This window comes from Colletes latitarsis, chromosome 10 (genome assembly GCF_051014445.1).
Source record: "Colletes latitarsis isolate SP2378_abdomen chromosome 10, iyColLati1, whole genome shotgun sequence".
Classification (NCBI taxonomy): Eukaryota; Metazoa; Arthropoda; class Insecta; order Hymenoptera; family Colletidae; genus Colletes; species Colletes latitarsis.
This window is the reverse complement of record NC_135143.1, coordinates 9,833,981-9,851,058: the sequence shown is the minus strand read 5'-3', so window position 1 is coordinate 9,851,058 and position 17,078 is coordinate 9,833,981. Positions and strand designations below refer to the sequence as shown.

The following is a 17,078-nucleotide window of genomic DNA, read 5'->3' as shown; positions in this document are numbered from 1 at the left end:
CAAGTTTGTCGTGGAATAGTTCATTACCTGCAACGCTAGATGGCGCTTAGTTACCGACCTCAGGCCCTCTGGTGCTAAAACGTCCAAGTTTGTCGTGGAATAGTTCGTATCGTCCACGCTAGATGGACTTCTCGACAAACTTGGGCGTTTTAGCACCAGAGGGCCTGAGGTCGGTAAACAAGCGCCATCTAGCGTTGTAGGTAATGAACTATTCCACCTAAGGAACTACTTGCTATTGCCATATACCATTCTGAATGTGTAAAGAAATGCTCAGCTATTGTATACGAAACAATGCTGGTAGTGGGATTGTACATTTTTAGTTAGTTGAAATATGATTATACTGCAAAGTATTACGTTAGAGTGACAAATTATAAGTGGGAATAAAAGACAGATGAGAGGATGTTCCAGCAAAATGAAATTTGTTACATTAGACAGTTTTTTATTAAGAAGGCACAAGCAGAACATGAAAGTTATACACTTGTCTTAACATATATAAACGTCTGATACAGAAAATAGTTATCGAACGCACATTATGATATATAAGATTATGTCAAGATTATGTTATGATAAGATGATCTATGAAATGTGTAACATATAATACCACATCTGTTGAAATAACGTGCTGTACGTCTTGCTTTCATCTGTAAAAAGAAAGAAATGTAATAAAAATTACGGTAATTATTTAGAAAAGGGGGGGTCTCGCGATGCAAGAGAAATCTGTCTTTTTGCTCGTAAAACGCGATTTCGCGATGGTAATGGTATTAATCATTGATTCGTGCGATACGAAATCTTAACAAATATTAAAATAATTTTTTACAAGAATACCAATCGCTGCATGTAAACTCTATACAGAGTACGTACTCGACGATGGTGTGAATTAAACAATTATAAATAAAACTTAGCATTGTTTAACATTCCAACGCAATAGTTTAAACAATTCTTAACAATATGTGGTATATGAATAATGAAAGGGCCCATCAGTATGCGTAAATAATAATTTTTCGCGAAATAATTTGTCCATCGGACGCGTAAAGATGGCTGACGCACGCTGTGCTCTCCCCACTCCTCCGTCATTTCATTAAAGGCTCGTGTGGAGACTTACATGCCTCACTCTCGCGGGGGGGTCCAAGGGTGGCGGACTTCCTGGCTCGGTGGGTATCCCGGGATCATCCTAGGCTGACCAGTGGCAACCAGGGGGGACCACTAGTGACCAGAACTGACCACTACTGACCAGTGCTGACCAGTTGACCGATACTGACCAATGGTGAGCTTGTGATGACCAATTGCGACTAAATGCTGGTCATTGGTGAGCTCTGCACAAATTTTCCCCCTCTCTTATTTTATTGATGTCAAATTTACTTGTATGTTTCTGAGTACCGTTTGATGGAAATATTGATTTTGTTTGATTTACTAGTTTCTGTTTCGTTTCTATGGATGTTTCCCCTTATCGATATTCTCTTGAATTGTTGGTCATTTTTGTTCTTCCATTATTAATTTTGACAATCCTAGTGGTATCTTAAGTATATGTGGTCATTTACTGTTTCTATCTTTCGATTGTTTCTGGAATTCATGTCTGTCTCTAACAAGAACTGATGTTGAAAGACGATGTATGATAAAATACTGCTTTCACTTCTTGTTATTTCGTACAATCGTTTGACTCTTTCCTGCGTACATCAGTATCGTCAGTTGATTAATTATAATTTTTACTGTGATGTTATTTGTAATGTGGTTTCGACGTTTCGTTCATTTTCTTCCGATTATCAGTATCGTCAGTTGATTAATTATAATTTTTACTTTGATGTTATTTGTGATGTGGTTTCGACGTTTCGTTCATTTTCTTCCGATTCTGACTCGATAAAAATATTCTCAATTCGTACAATTCATTGACTCCAGCTAGGTATATCAGCATCGTTTATTAATTAATTACAATTTTTATTTTTTCTTTATTTGTAATATTCTTAAGACATTTTGTTAAGTACACTGCTAATAGAATAAGACCCATACTAACATACATCATTTAATTCTTTAGGTATAAGTGTTTCTAAATTTCGTAGGTTGTCCAACTTATAGATTTTCATCTGCTCCATTACATTCTCCGATACATCAGCGCAACAAATTACTCCTCTACATTGGTCTTTATTAAGTGTTCTTTAATGATACAAACACAAGTAGCAGTTTTTGTTTCAGGTCAGATCTATTGTAGATCAATTCCAAGGACATCGAGAGAGGACGCTACAACCGTCGAGGGATTCAACCGCCGAAGGATTCAATCATCGAGGGATTCAACTACCAAGGGATTCAACCACAGAGGGATTCATCCGCCGAGGGACCTTTAATTCCAAGTACATTAGTCTTAAGCTTTGTCGCGAATATTAAAATTAACGTCGAAGATTTCTCTATTGTCCGTGTTGCCGCGCCCTACCAAGTAATTATTGACCAAGTAGCTTCACTTTCTCTCGTCCTCTCATTTCCCGTTTCAATCACCACTGCTTTAATGTAGAAAGCAAGTGATCGGCCGTGTAGTTGGTCCAAAAGATATAATCGCCTTCCCTTGGTAGCTCGAGATATCAAGGGCAGTAGATTCGATCCTAAGATCTGCTGCATGGTTTAGCATCGCGTCGCGTCGCGTATCCCACGATTTAGCTTCATCCCTTCTTAAAAGAGATAATTGCTTGGTACCACTAATTTAGAAAATAAAAGGAGTCTCGTTTTCTCCTATCTTCTGAATTTTAGTTCCGAATCTGCTAGCTCAAATTTCGACGTTAATTTTAAGTCTCTACTGTATCCGCGTATGTGCCACGCAATTGTTTACCAACTAGCTTCTCGTTCATTCGTTCCCTCGTTTCTCGCTTCGATCACCGCTGTTTCGTAGAACGAAACATGTGATCGGCCGTCCAGTTTGTCCGAAAAATCTAGTCGCCTGTCCATGATAGATCGATTTCTAGAAATAGAAATCAATCTACCAAGGGCAGTGTCGATTCGATCCGAAGATCTGCAGCACGGTTCAGCATCGCGCCGCGTCGCGTCTCCCAGAATTTAGCTTCACCCCTCTTTTTAAAAAAAAACAATTGCTTGGTACAATTAAACTAGACTTAAGCTTCGACGACCATTGTACGCGTCTCCGTATGCCAAGTAATTATTTAACAAGTAGCTTCACTCGATTCGTTCTCTCGTTTCTCGCTTCGATCACCGCTGTTTCGACGACCGAAACATGTGATCGACCGTCCAGTTGGTCCGATAGGTCTAACCGCCTTCTCTTGGTAGCTCGATTGAAGAAAAATGTTTCTTCGCTGGAAGGTGTGGAGTTTCCGTATTCTGCGGAAACGCACACCTTCCAGCGGAAGTCGTTCCTGTCTCAGGTACTCTCTCTTTGTCAGACAGCCCAAGTCGGGTCCTTCGGGCTCCCGGCGGGTTGCGTTGGAGAAATGGAGACCTCGATTCAGGGATGCAGCATCCATTTTTCTATAGAGATCGAGTTAGCAAGTGCAGTAGGTTCGATCCCAAAGATCCGCTGTACGGTTCAGCATCGTGTCGCGTCGCGTTTCTCACGATTTAGCTTCACTCCTCTTTGAACCAAACAATTACTTGGCACAACTAAACTAGAAGATCGGAGGGACTTGGGTTCCTTCTATCTTCTTAGTTTAGTCATTCAGATTGTAAAATTGCGAAAGGGAGATCGATGGAACTTGGATTCCATCTATCTCCCTTTGGGTCTCCACTCGCAGCAACCTCCACGTAGTGAGACCTGGGTAATATTATTTAGCATTTAATTAATAATCCTTATTACTCTTAGCCGGGTAATGCAATTATTAATTAAAAACTAAATAATATTGGAAAAATTGGCTGCGATCCGCCTTGCATAAGTCATCATAAATATAGAGTTTCTTCACTAGATTAGTTTTGATACTCATTGATTCATCAAAGATTCTAGAGTATTTTCACAGACGAGGTATGCGAGTAGATCTTTCATTCAATGTATTTTTTCAGTCCAAAAGTCCATAAGGTGATAGCACAGACGAGGTATATGAGTAGACTTTTCACCTTATGAACTTTCGCGGCCGAATCTGACTGCCATACCGACCTGAAAATTCGGAGGTGATTTTAGCGGCCTCTTCTCATGGATGGCGGTTAGATGAGAAACTATTCACTGAATTAGTATTAATAGGTAAACAGCTGTAGTGTGTGCGTAAATATATGCGAATTGACTATAGGGGGATTGCAAAGAATAATTGAATATTAATTATCAGACGGCAGACCAAGTGCAGAAATTTTTCACAAACGAGAAAGGTCCAAAACTTATTTTTGGTTGCAGGAATCAATTACAATCATTTTTGGTCAAGAGACATACCCCCGAAATCCTAACCTCTTTTGAGAAAAAAATTCGTGTAGGTGTGAAATTTTTCGACAAAATTAAAAAATTTCAAATCGTTCTAAAAAAATTATTTTTAGTTACGAGAGTCCATTACAATCGTTTTTGGTCAATAGACATGCCCTCGAAATCCTAACCATTTTCGAGAAAAAAATTCTTCAACGAAAATCTAATTTCTGGCCAGAAATATTTGCCCGAAATTTCATACAGATCTTTAAAACGTCATAACTCCTGAACGAATTGGACGATTTTAATGTTTAAAAAAGCAAACTACGCATATTTTGATGGAGAATATGTACAAATCGCAAAAATATCCGGAAAGTTGATCCTTGACCCCGCAAAATGAGAAAAACCCCACAAAAATGATCCAATTTTCAAACAGCCATAACTCCTACAATTGTGAATATATTTCAATGAAACTTTTTTCTGAAGTAGAGCTCATGGGTACCTACAAAAAAGTATTAGACAACTTTTCTGTAGGGCGTCAAACAAAATTACTAAAAATGAAAAATGAATTTTTAAGAAAAATCGACAGGGGTAGGTGCTTAAATTTTTCGACGAAAAAAAAAATTTTTAATTATTTCTAAAAAAATTATTTTCGGTTCCGGGGGTCAATGGCAATCATTTTTGGTGAATAGACATACCCCCGAAATCCTACCTACTTTCTAAAAAAAAATTCGAGGTGTGAAGTTTTTCGACGAAAAAAAAAAAATTTCAAATCGTTCTAGAAAAATTATTTTCGGTTGCGAGGGTCAATTACAATCATTTTTGGTGAATAGACATACCCACGAAATCTTGCGCATTTTCGAGAAAAAAATTCGGTACGGTCGGAACTTTAAACGTTAATAACTTTCATTTCGTTAAAAAATAATAAAATTTCTGAAATTTCATTTTCTGTCTCACTTCCTCTTGTGTTCATTTCTAAATCTGTTGATAACGTTGTGTGTGACACGGAAATGGTAATGGGGCTCTAGAGCCTCAGAGAATCGGGCCGAAAAAATACATTAGGTGATAGGTCTACTCGTATACCTGGTCTGTGCTTGAATATTTGATTTGAATTATCGCCGACTGTATAAAAATCTAACCCAAACCTTACTTAAACCTAACTATTCTACCTAGTAACTAATATAATGGTTTAGGTTCAGGTTAGATTTTCTTATTTTAATTTAAAAATCAGCGATCGTGAGTTGACGCATACAAAGTTACAAACGTGTACATATGTATATGTAGACAGTATTCATGTAGTGGGAGCAATCTTTTTGAAGAAAAATCTCGGGAACTAAGGCCGAGCAGTGGTTATATGTATAGGAAAAAGTTGTTCAAAATGTTGATTTCTAGAACATATTAAAAAATCATTGAAATCGGTGAAACCTCCCCTTTTCTAAATATGGAATTACCCAAATTTGTTCTGACATACTTTTTCGTGCTAGTAAAAATAACGGAAATATTAAGATGTGCAAGATAGAAGAAACACCCTATACATATAAGAAGAGCATCGGAAGAGTTTCTCAGATTAGCAACAAAATTATAGTTGGAAACGTCACTGTATCACTTGTTGAAATTAATAAACACCGAATACGAAAACATTCGAACAACACTCGACTATGGATCGAGCACTCTGACATCGTGAGTTTCGAAACAATCGAATAGTGTTCACCAGGTTCGTAATAGAAAAGATGAAGTTTAAAACGTATAAGAAAGGTGTACACTAAAAATATAGGTTACGTGTAATACATGTACAGTACCACTTCTCTTCTTACAATCGAACTCAGACGAGCCGCTCAAATTTGTTTAATTATACACCGGGTCATGATAAATATTTTGTTACCAAGAGATAGAAATAATAACAGTAACTGTTCTCTTTTTGTGTAGCCATTGAATTACCATTGAAAATGAATAAAATGTATTTATTACACATTAAACATGCAAATATTACAATAATTCATTTTGGGCAACCTAAATAAATCTGTTTTCGTAATATATTATTTTATAATGGAATCTGTTTACTTTCCATTGGTAAACATTTTGTTCAATACTGCTTGATGTCAATGAAACATTGTGATGTTAATGCGAATCTCGTATAACATTAATCAAAATCTATAAACAAGAATTTAAATTGAATTATTTAAAAACCAAAAAGTGTATTATTTAATATTCTTCAATAATACGTACTGATCATTCTTTTTCACCTTCAAGTTGATAATGATAGCGGCGTAAAGCAGCTAAACGTAATCTTTCAGTCTCCAAAGCTTGTTCTAATTCCAATACACGAACTTGTGCCTCCATTTCCAATCGTTTAGCTTGATGTAAGCTCAATCCAGAAATGTCTAAATCATCTGTAAATCATTAAAAATATTCACTCTTTGTAATACTTAAGAATTTTTATGCTTATTTTACCATTTTTATCCAAATGGTGTATAACGAGTAATAAATACAATTACCATTTTCTTCAACAAGATGGCTACAGTTTTTAGCAATTGCAACGACACTTCCAGTTGCTTGTGTCACATCTCTCGATGCCTCGGAAAGTGCAGCCAAGTTATTGCTATTTCTATTTGCTTTTACTCTGCTTGCAACTACCAGTTGCGCCGTAGACGCTGCAATTCCTTGTGACGCGACCACTAGTTGTTCAAATTTGCCGTTTCCGGCTACGACTTTATCAGCAGCTTCTCTATACACATAAACAAATTTTATAGTTTAATAAAAAAAACCAAAATAAATCGTCTACACTTACAATAAAAGATTAGCACCCAATGCAACCGCCTTAGCTGCTGATATGAGTCCTTCAGACCATTGATGGTTACGTTTGTAAAATTCGGTTGCAGAGGCTGTGCCCTACAGTTCAAAATGTGTTTCCATATTTAATATTTATAAATCAAATATTAACAATAAAAATAAGCAACATACCTTTCCTTGTTCTACAATTTCTGCTTGCAACAATCGTGATTTTTTAACTAATTGTCTTATACATTTCATTAATTCTGTACATGAATCTAAAATTTTTCCGTTCACTTCTAATTTTAACCCGGAATCACCAGCGCGAGATTTGTCCAACATGTCCTGATCATAAAATATGTAATGACATGTATAAAAACAATTTGTATATTACAGTAAAATGTAATATGCAATTACCTGTATTCGATTAGCAGCTTCTTCTATTGCTTTATCCATACTTAACAATTCTGCCTCTACCAAACTTCCAACAACTTCAACATTACCTTGAACATTAGACAACGTACTAGCAAGTTCACATATTTTTTTAAATTGTTGCTTCACATCATTAATTTGACTCACAGTCGTCGGTAACTTTTCTTTTATGTAGTTAAACATTGTTAAAGACATTAATCCTAACTGTTTACATTCGTCGGTCAATTCTAGAACACAATAGAATTAAAAATAATATATATGACTTTCTTAATTTTTTTGTAACTTTTTAGACTTTCGTAACTTACTATCGCCCAATGCAATGTCAATAGATGTGTTTGATGTAGATTTTGCATGTATTAAATAAAGACCCAGAACATATGCAACGTGTATTGCACTTTTAATGAGTACCTTTCCTTTCGATGTGTCACATACATAACCTGTATACACTGCATCTAAAGCATCTAACGATTTTATGGTAGATTCCTCCAATCGTTCCAGATATTGAGGAGTACAAGTTAGGTCTGACATCGCTGGATTATCAATAGCATTTAATGAATATTGGATAATATCTTCTGCTTCAGAGATGCAATTTACTGAAATAAAAATACAGCTTTATATGAGAGATATGAACATAAACCATTCACCATTTTATTATCGAATAAATTAAAATACTTACACAATAATTCATACAACATAGTATCGGCATGCATATTCATTTCATTACGGCACCGTTCAGCTTCAACTTCCAATTTTTCGATCTTTAAATCTAATTCTTCTTTCTGAGCTAATAAATCATGTAGATCGCCTTCTAAAGCCGTTTTTTTAGAAGTTATAAAATCATTTTTGGCAATCAACGCCTAAAATATTACACTTTTACCGGAACGAAATAAAAATAAAATATAACCGTAAATCTAGTAAAAGAAAGGTATTAACCAAATTTTCAGCTTTCGTGGTATTTAGTTGTTCTTTTATATTGTCCAAATCCTGTTGTCCTTCAATAGCTTTTCGAGCTTCCTGTTCAGTTATATCTTGACTTTGTATTAACTCGTCAAGTCGGCGTTCCACTTCAACGGTTCGACGTTCCGATTTTTCTTGTGATATTTTTAATAACCCAATTTGCTTGTCCACTTCTGCTTTCTATTACATACGAGGATACACATAACGAGCATTAATATTTTCTTATGATATTGAAAAGTATGAAAATTAGAATATGCCTACCTTTCTAATTAAACTGATATGTTCTTCTCTTAATTTTGCATATACATCTTTTAATTTCTGAAATTTCTCTTCCAAAACTTTATACTTTTCTAGAAAAACATAAGAAAAAAGTTATATTAGATTACAATACAATTGTAATACAAATGTATACATATAGCATGCACCAACCTTCGCTTTCATGAACTTTCACCATCATGTCTGCTTTTTGTTTAAGAGAGTCCTGATTTACCTGTTTTTCTTGTTCAATTTCATTGCACTAAAAAATAAAAAGAATCTGTTACACAGTCTGTTTTTGTAAACCATAATGTTAATGATTAATTAAACGTTTTTACCTTAATAAGCAAACCCGATTCAAGTTGCGTGACACGGCTCTGAAGCCCTTCCGTGATTCGTTGATGATCAATCAGTAGACGATGCAATTCTTGTCTCTGGCGACTATTTTCTTGCTGTAAATGATCGATGAGACTTTCTCTAAAATACATATGTTCGGATCAATTAATAATCTTCTATCGTGTAAAAGTAATAAGCGATCATTTTTGTAATTAGTATACCATTTTCTATTCGCACTTTATTTAAGTTTACCTTTCCGCTAATGCATCAGGAGAGATTGAACCGTTTCGCGTAGAATCTAATTGATCGCCTGGTAATGAACTCGTATCAGAAGTATCAATGAGACTATCCACAACCGTATCAGTATCTAAAGATTCTTCTGGTGGCAATACCACCCTCGGCGTGACGTACGTTCGTAACTCGGATTGTATCAAAAAGTTTGGTGGATTCTTCAATAAACATTATACATGGTAAATCAATAAAGAAATTTAATAGCATATACGAGTATTTTATATTAGAAACACGAAAATGTCTACAATACAATTTTTCAGCGCGAGTCTTTGTTAACGAAAAAATCTATTTTGAAAATGTCAAATCGAATAAACATACAAACAAATTTTATTCGATGTTTTCGATTTACTTTCACACGTAGAATCACCTTCTTGATTATATCACTCATTCCTTGACATCCTACATATGCTAATCTTACCAGATACTATAGCATCAGGATGAACATTATAAAGATTATCATTGTTTTAAAAAATCACTAAATTCTGTTTAAAAATAAATTTAATTCCAAAAATCTTACCTCAGGTAACGCAGGCGTAGTTATAAGATGCTTAAAATACTGTCTTTGTTTTACGGTATTGTAAAACTTCTTCAGTTCATAGAATTGTTTCGAAAATCGGTCACGATGGCCGGCTAAAGTGTCCGCTGGTAGTGTGTTATGAAGTTTGAACAGAATTTTCACACAATAATCGTATAACTGTGATGCATCTAGAACGCACGGAATTAGAGGAGCCAGTCGACATTGTCCACTGACGGTCATAGAATTCGACGGTGTATTCTTTAATGATGCAGTAACTGAAATCATTAACATAACAGTAATACATGTATACATCAAAACACATAATATTAATAACGCATTGGAACTTTAAAGTAAATTGATCAAGAAGTGGTAAAACCAGTATAGTTGACATCAACGACATACGAAAAAATTGAATAAATGTATCCCGAACTATCATATCAATTGTACCGATTACTCGTATATCACAAGATACTATAATCTATCCAGTAATCTATCTATATAATTTATATATCATTACAATCAATCAAAGATATAAAATGTATTAAAAGCTCCTTGAAAAGTTCATAGTCAATGACACCTCCATTCATGTATTCCACATGCAGGCCTAGATAATCGGGATTCCAGTAGATTAATCATGTCTAAACAGCATAATTTAAAATCAACGTTGCCATCGTTTTGCAAATTTTATTAAACGATGCTCATAGACTAAATTTACTCAAGGTAATGCCTAATGAAATGCATTGAAGACGTTCGTAATAGCATTTATTGGATGAACATATGCAATAGTTAATTATTTATGGCCAATCGAACCAAAGACGAAAAATTGAATGTTACAGAATATGATGATACTCTAGAATTTATTCCATACCTACCTGCACGTTGTAAATTCAAAATATCATCCATATAATCAAACATTTCAACTGACATTTGGAAACTAGAATGAAAGAAAAGATAATACATTTTTCCAATATATGGATGACACATTGTACAATTGTATAGAATCAAAAACTCACTAAACATTGATGTCATTTTCTCCAATAGCTTCTAATTCTTCTGCTGTCACTTGAAGGTTTCCAGGTATCCGTGGATTTCGCTTGTGGAAATCCAGTTTGGTGATCAACAATCTTATGTACAACTGAATCGACTGACCATAACCCTCTCGAAGATGTTGCCATAATTTGCCAATATCCTCTAGCCTTCCACGATACCGTTGAGAGTCTGGAATTACTTTTGGATGACCCTCTCGCAGTACTTTGTGTAAAACGTGACAGAATTTCCATGCAACGATCTGATTCTCTTGCAATGGTTGTCTTAACATGCACATCCAAAAGATTATTCCACTTTTTTCTTGATATGTACCTATAATCGCACCTATATTTCTATAAGGTGTATACAGCGTATTTACAAGAGAATAATTTATAAGCTACAATTAATAATGTAGTAAAAACTATAATTGCGTGCACGTATAATTATTCATCAGCCAATTATAATTTTAACGAAGATAATGAATTCCATGCAGTAAGTAGCTCAACTGCACAATACATTACAATGAATGATTTAGTTAATACAAAAGAAGCTTTCATATGAATTTCACAATTTCTCATTTTGAGCACCATTGAAAAGGATACTCCGCATATGTTTCTCTTTTACAGGAGTCTCTGTAGGGTTTACAGCTTTCCCGATACTGATCCTCTACAAATTAAAAATACTTTTAATTCACTGGTTATACATGCATACTATAATTTTTGTTAATACTACACTGTAATAAATAATAAACACTAGAATATTTTCCATAGTTTCACGGAAAACATTTGTCAATTACAGTAAAAGAAGAAATATCTTTCTTCGAGTATTCTTTTTTTCATTGTTTTATTCACTTACCAACTGATGAAGTCGTTTATCAGTGAGTGGAACGACACTCGTCATGATAAGGGTGTAGAGTAACAGCAGTAGAAATTAAAGCACGTATGAATATATAATCCTAATGATCAGTCCGTATGATAAATTATCATCCGTCAATTTGTCATTCGTTTCAAGATGCATTAAATGAGCACAACCGATATCATAACGTTGTTCCGCATCGTCTGTGAAGTCATAGACAACTGATAAAACCATTTACGTAGTGCAAAAATATCAATGGACGTAGTATTTCGTTAAACAACCTATTCCACAATGCTTATCGTTTAAAGTATTAACACGTTATCTTGTATTCGTAAACAACGTACTTTAAAAATAGTACATATGTATTGTCAAATTGATACACACAAATCGCAGTTTTCAGAAAAACAGATCAATAAAAGAATTGAAAAGTAGAGCACTCCCATATAAAAGTTGGGTCACACCTTAGTTTTAAGACAACTCGTTAATGGCGCTAATGTAGTCTTCTTGTCACTTGCCATCGTGTGTAGTTTGTGGCGTAGTTACTTAGCAACGACTAAACAACTGCGTACTTCGAAATTTAAATGACACAAAAGAAGAAAGCTGAAGGAATTTATATTGAATGTCAGTATCGTTTTTAGCATAGAAAACTTCATGAATCATATATTATTTTTGAATTGCTTCCATATATTCGAATTTTCTATTTTATATTCTTTATCTTTTTTTAAAGTATCTGCTTATTACTCGGTTTGATATTCAAACACCGTGGTACTTGCGTAATTATTGCTCTATACTCTATTGGGTTTAATTTCGTTTATAATTCATTATGTATAAAATAATGCAAAATAAAGTAATTAATTTTACATATTTGTAAACTAAAATATGTAGTTTAAACTATTACATTCCAGAAATTTCGAATAATTACGCAAATACCACAGTGTCCGTATATTAAATCTAGTAACTGTATATTTACCCCGCTTATACGTTATTCTAGCTCTTTTCTTTCTTAATTATACGAGTTGAAAGAAAATAGATAATTGAAATTTATTTTGTCGAACGTGTTTCAGTAGCATAATAATAAATATTATTTGTAATTTAAGAAAAAATTCAAATTATATTAAATTATGATTATATTTTAAATATACTTATGATCTATTTTACACTTCTTATCTAGTTATAATTTTAGTTATGGATACTAGTTAAGAAAGGATTGAAGCTGGTTTAATTACCATGTATTAATATGTTAATAGAGACACTAAACAGGTTCGCCAGATCTTTTATAATTAAGGCGAATGTTTTTATAGTAATTTAATTCTTATAATCTCAAATACGACCATACGTATGTAAATACACTCCCTATCATGATTATAACTTTGAAATCGAAAATACTAATTCAGAATGTATAAATCAAAGTTTCGGAATTGAAAAAAGTAAATGTCATGCACATGTATTAATGAAAATATGTCAAATGTATGTACAGAAAGACGGTGAACTGCGCATTCATAGCGTTTAATAATAATAGTTCATAAATAAGAATTGATCGTATTCCTTGAAGCAACATACATATTTTAATCATAACATTATGCAAGTACAATTAGTATATTTGACGGGCGTGAAAGTCAATGCGCATTTCAGTTTACTTGTTTACTTCTTGTTTTTGTACTTACTGTAAGACAATCCATTAAAATGTGTTTGAGTTTTACGTCCGTTTAACATTAAATTATACACATCTGACCTATATTGTTTACATATTAATAAATCATATTAGTTAGAGTTGATAACAAACCATTTTATATCAAATACATTTATATTTTATATTTCACGTTCAAGATAATAAAATGCGCACAATACATAATATATAGTATCTTTCTTATATATAAGCAAAATCTTTCTTTTTATATTCATCAAGTTTTAAAGTTACTTGTAAAATAAAAGTATAAATATACATTATCGCTATCTTTGGATATCAATAAACTGAATACAGATAATATTAACATCGCTAAGTTTTCTCAATAGGTATTAGTGTTTATGATTGCAGTTATAAATTTTACCTTTAGTGAATATTTATTAAATTGACTAAAAACGTTTACTTGAATGAAAAAAAAGTATAAAAATGTCAGAGATTCACGTGTTGTAATTAAAATATTTTACTTCTATAATATATTGTAATAAAAAAACATCAATTATAATTAAGTAATTAAATAATAAGATTTTTTGGTTAGATAGGCCTCATAATAAAATTGATTTATATGTTTTATATATTCGTCATTTCATACATTGATACATACATATACATGGTGTCGCCTTAGGTAGTCAAGTGTAAATCATATCTTTGATAAATCACTTTGATTTATATATTACCAACTATGATCCATTATTAAATAAAATCAAATTTCAATGATCAGTGCACAATACATACAATATACAATGTGAACAAATACAAAACATTGAATAGAAGTGCCTATCCTCTCCCGCTTTATCAAAGTCCAATATGTAATCAACTTTTTCTCTTATTATTGACACACATAATAGAACTTAAAATTATTTTGTCTAAATAAAGAAGAATGAAATGTAGTACTGTGTTAACGAAATAATATTTATTTTTTTCTAATAGCACATTTAAGCATTTAAATTTAAGGATTATCTTTATATATTAAAAAATCACAATTATTGTACGAATGCAATATAAAGAAGTAAATATCAATATGTTGCTATAACAAAATAAATTAATTTCATTTAGAATCAAATATACAAAGCATATAACAAATAATATTTTAAAATAATGAACTAATGTCAGCAAAAATCTGTAAATTAAAATTTTATTAAGTTTTATGATTTAAACTGTAACACTTTACCTTATATTCCTATTCAGTACGTGTATACGGGTTTTAAATAATACATACACCAATAATCACTTGTTACCTTATAATGCGACACGCGCAAAAAAACATGTAAAGTAATTGGTTGAGAATAAAATGAAGACCAGGAGTAAAAAGATTAATTTAAACTGGAGAAGGATGAAGCGGTGGACAGGCAACCCCCAGTCCCTAGCAACACCCACCACCTTGCGTATTTCCTTGTCCATCAGTGCCTACTAAACCACCAGGACTTGTTGGCGAATGCTGTGGTCCGATTTTTATGCCGTTTGCCTAAATAAAATTATAATTTCGACGTTATTAAAAATAAGATAGTATGTTATTACCATTGTGTCTCAATTATTATGACTCTCATTTTACCTCATTATTTATGTCAAATACACCTTCCTGAATTTTTTCATAAATTACGTTTGCTGTATTAATATATGCTTCTTCTACATTAATCGCTGTCTTTGCACTAGTTTCCATAAAAACAAGTCCATGTTCCCTCGCAAAAGCTTCACCCTCTTCTCTCTTCACTTCTCGTCTTTTTTCCAGATCACTTTTATTACCAATTAACATGATCACCATATTAGAATTCGAATGCTGTCGTGCATCTTCTAACCAAGTTGTCAGGTGATTAAATGTATCTCGTCGTGTAATATCATACACTAATAAAGCTCCAGCTGCTCCACGATAATATGAACGCGTAATAGAACGGAATGCCTCTTGACCTGCCTACAAGATCAAAATAATATTATTGATTTTGTATTTGTTCAAACTAACCTATTGCATAATAATTTAAGAGTTATAATAAGCAAACTAAAATTTTATAGAATACATAGATTCAACAAATTAATAATTACAGTATCCCAAATTTGGAGCTTGATTTGTTTTCCATGAATTGTAATCATACGGGCACCAAACTCAACACCTATTGTTAAATCATGAACTGGTTGAAATCTCTTATCCGTAAATTGAAGAAGAAGACAAGATTTCCCAACCCCTATTTAAACAATGAATAATATCTTAATATCTATTAGTTAATAAAAATTGTTATAATTTTAACATATTGATTGTTTGTACTTGAGATCATTAATATGACTCAAACATCCACAGACTTTCATAATAATAAATATTATACTATTTTTTTCAAGTACTATATGTCATTACCTTTGTGACATTGCAATATCTTTTAATTTTGAAAAATCTTTCAATTTCTGATGCGTGTAACATTTGTTCTGTATTTAATGAACTCAAACTGGAGTTAAAAATTATCTTGATCCATATGTGGATCAATAGACAGTCAATATGTTAATACAATTAAAATACAATGGAAAAATAAAACCAATTTTAAAAACATCTTTGAAAACAAATATTTGATATCAATGTATATTTAATACGTGTCTATTTATCTATTCAAATACTATTTGACAATAAAAAAAATTTCAAAGGTGATTTATAGTAACATGCTAAACAATCACAGTAAACAATATCATAATAATGTGTGATAAATAATTACATTTAGAAAGTTTATAATTTCAATTTCAAACGATTCAAATCTTAGCGATATAATATTCATTCTGCAAAAAACTCAATATAAAATCTGTGACTCAGGTAAATAAACCAATACAACCAGCACAATTATTCAAGTTGATAAAAATTACCATATAAAGAAATCGTGCATAATTCAAATTATTCATAAAAAAATACACAATTTTTAACAGTAAATATCATCATAAAATTTACGTATCATAAATTCTAGAATTACTTTAAGGTTTATGAATCAAGAATATTATCGTCTACAGAAACGAAAACAATGGGTTCTGTCACGGTCGACGTAGTGGAAAATGTAGGTACCACTTTCACAACGTTCGTTTCTTAAAAAGCATTGCGTAAATACCTGTATCCCCAATGATGATGTATTTGAAAAGGTACGCGTACGACATTTTAAAAATTACGTGGCTAACAAAGATATTTATACGAACTGCGAATATATTAGAAAACAGAACTTCACTTTTTTGACTGTCTTATCTCTTCTGCTTCAGCATGACGTCACTAAATCGCTTCGGCAGTCCTCGGAATTTTTCGTATTATTCGTAATCAGTTCAGGTTTCCGATATCGCGCTGCCGTCGCTTCAGTCATCGATGCATCTCGTGAGTGTTGGCTGTACTCCAAACCATGGTAGTTTCTGTCTTAAAATAAATATACCAGTAAAAATAAAGTTTTATGACACTATGAAATTTAATTCTTATAATTTCATTTTTCTTAAAGAACTTTTCTACATTATCATACGTTTTTATTTCTATATTAAAATCGTACTGTAAAAGCACGTGTTAGGGTAGATCTATGATATGTACCATGGAAGATGAACTTCAGCTAATGAAGTTGAATGTAAACAAAGCTTGACATGACCAAAACTTATTGGTCTGCTATGTCAACATAATGTTCTAACTAAAGCAATGTTCTCAG

General features: G+C 32.7%; 2 protein-coding genes across 2 annotated transcripts; both read right to left on the bottom strand.

The window, feature by feature from the left end:
- Positions 1 to 6,255: 6,255 nt before the first annotated feature.
- On the bottom strand, positions 6,256 to 12,231 carry Hip1 (Huntingtin interacting protein 1). Its single transcript, XM_076774979.1, has 19 exons — positions 12,098 to 12,231; positions 11,754 to 11,956; positions 11,501 to 11,564; positions 10,886 to 11,243; positions 10,745 to 10,806; positions 9,873 to 10,147; positions 9,317 to 9,513; positions 9,067 to 9,205; positions 8,903 to 8,990; positions 8,735 to 8,823; positions 8,450 to 8,653; positions 8,193 to 8,373; positions 7,822 to 8,109; positions 7,502 to 7,743; positions 7,277 to 7,429; positions 7,104 to 7,204; positions 6,811 to 7,040; positions 6,542 to 6,705; positions 6,256 to 6,466 (listed from the first exon to the last, which is right to left on the bottom strand). The coding sequence occupies exons 2-18, from the start codon at positions 11,796 to 11,798 to the stop codon at positions 6,545 to 6,547; spliced, it is 2,877 nt and encodes a 958-aa protein (XP_076631094.1). The 5' UTR covers positions 11,799 to 11,956; positions 12,098 to 12,231; the 3' UTR covers positions 6,256 to 6,466; positions 6,542 to 6,544.
- Positions 12,232 to 13,990: 1,759 nt separating this feature from the next.
- Rab2 (RAS oncogene family member Rab2) lies at positions 13,991 to 16,673 on the bottom strand. Its single transcript, XM_076774805.1, has 4 exons — positions 16,509 to 16,673; positions 15,472 to 15,611; positions 14,987 to 15,343; positions 13,991 to 14,899 (listed from the first exon to the last, which is right to left on the bottom strand). Exons 1-4 carry the CDS (start codon positions 16,552 to 16,554, stop codon positions 14,798 to 14,800), a joined length of 645 nt encoding a protein of 214 aa, XP_076630920.1. The 5' UTR covers positions 16,555 to 16,673; the 3' UTR covers positions 13,991 to 14,797.
- Positions 16,674 to 17,078: the final 405 nt, after the last annotated feature.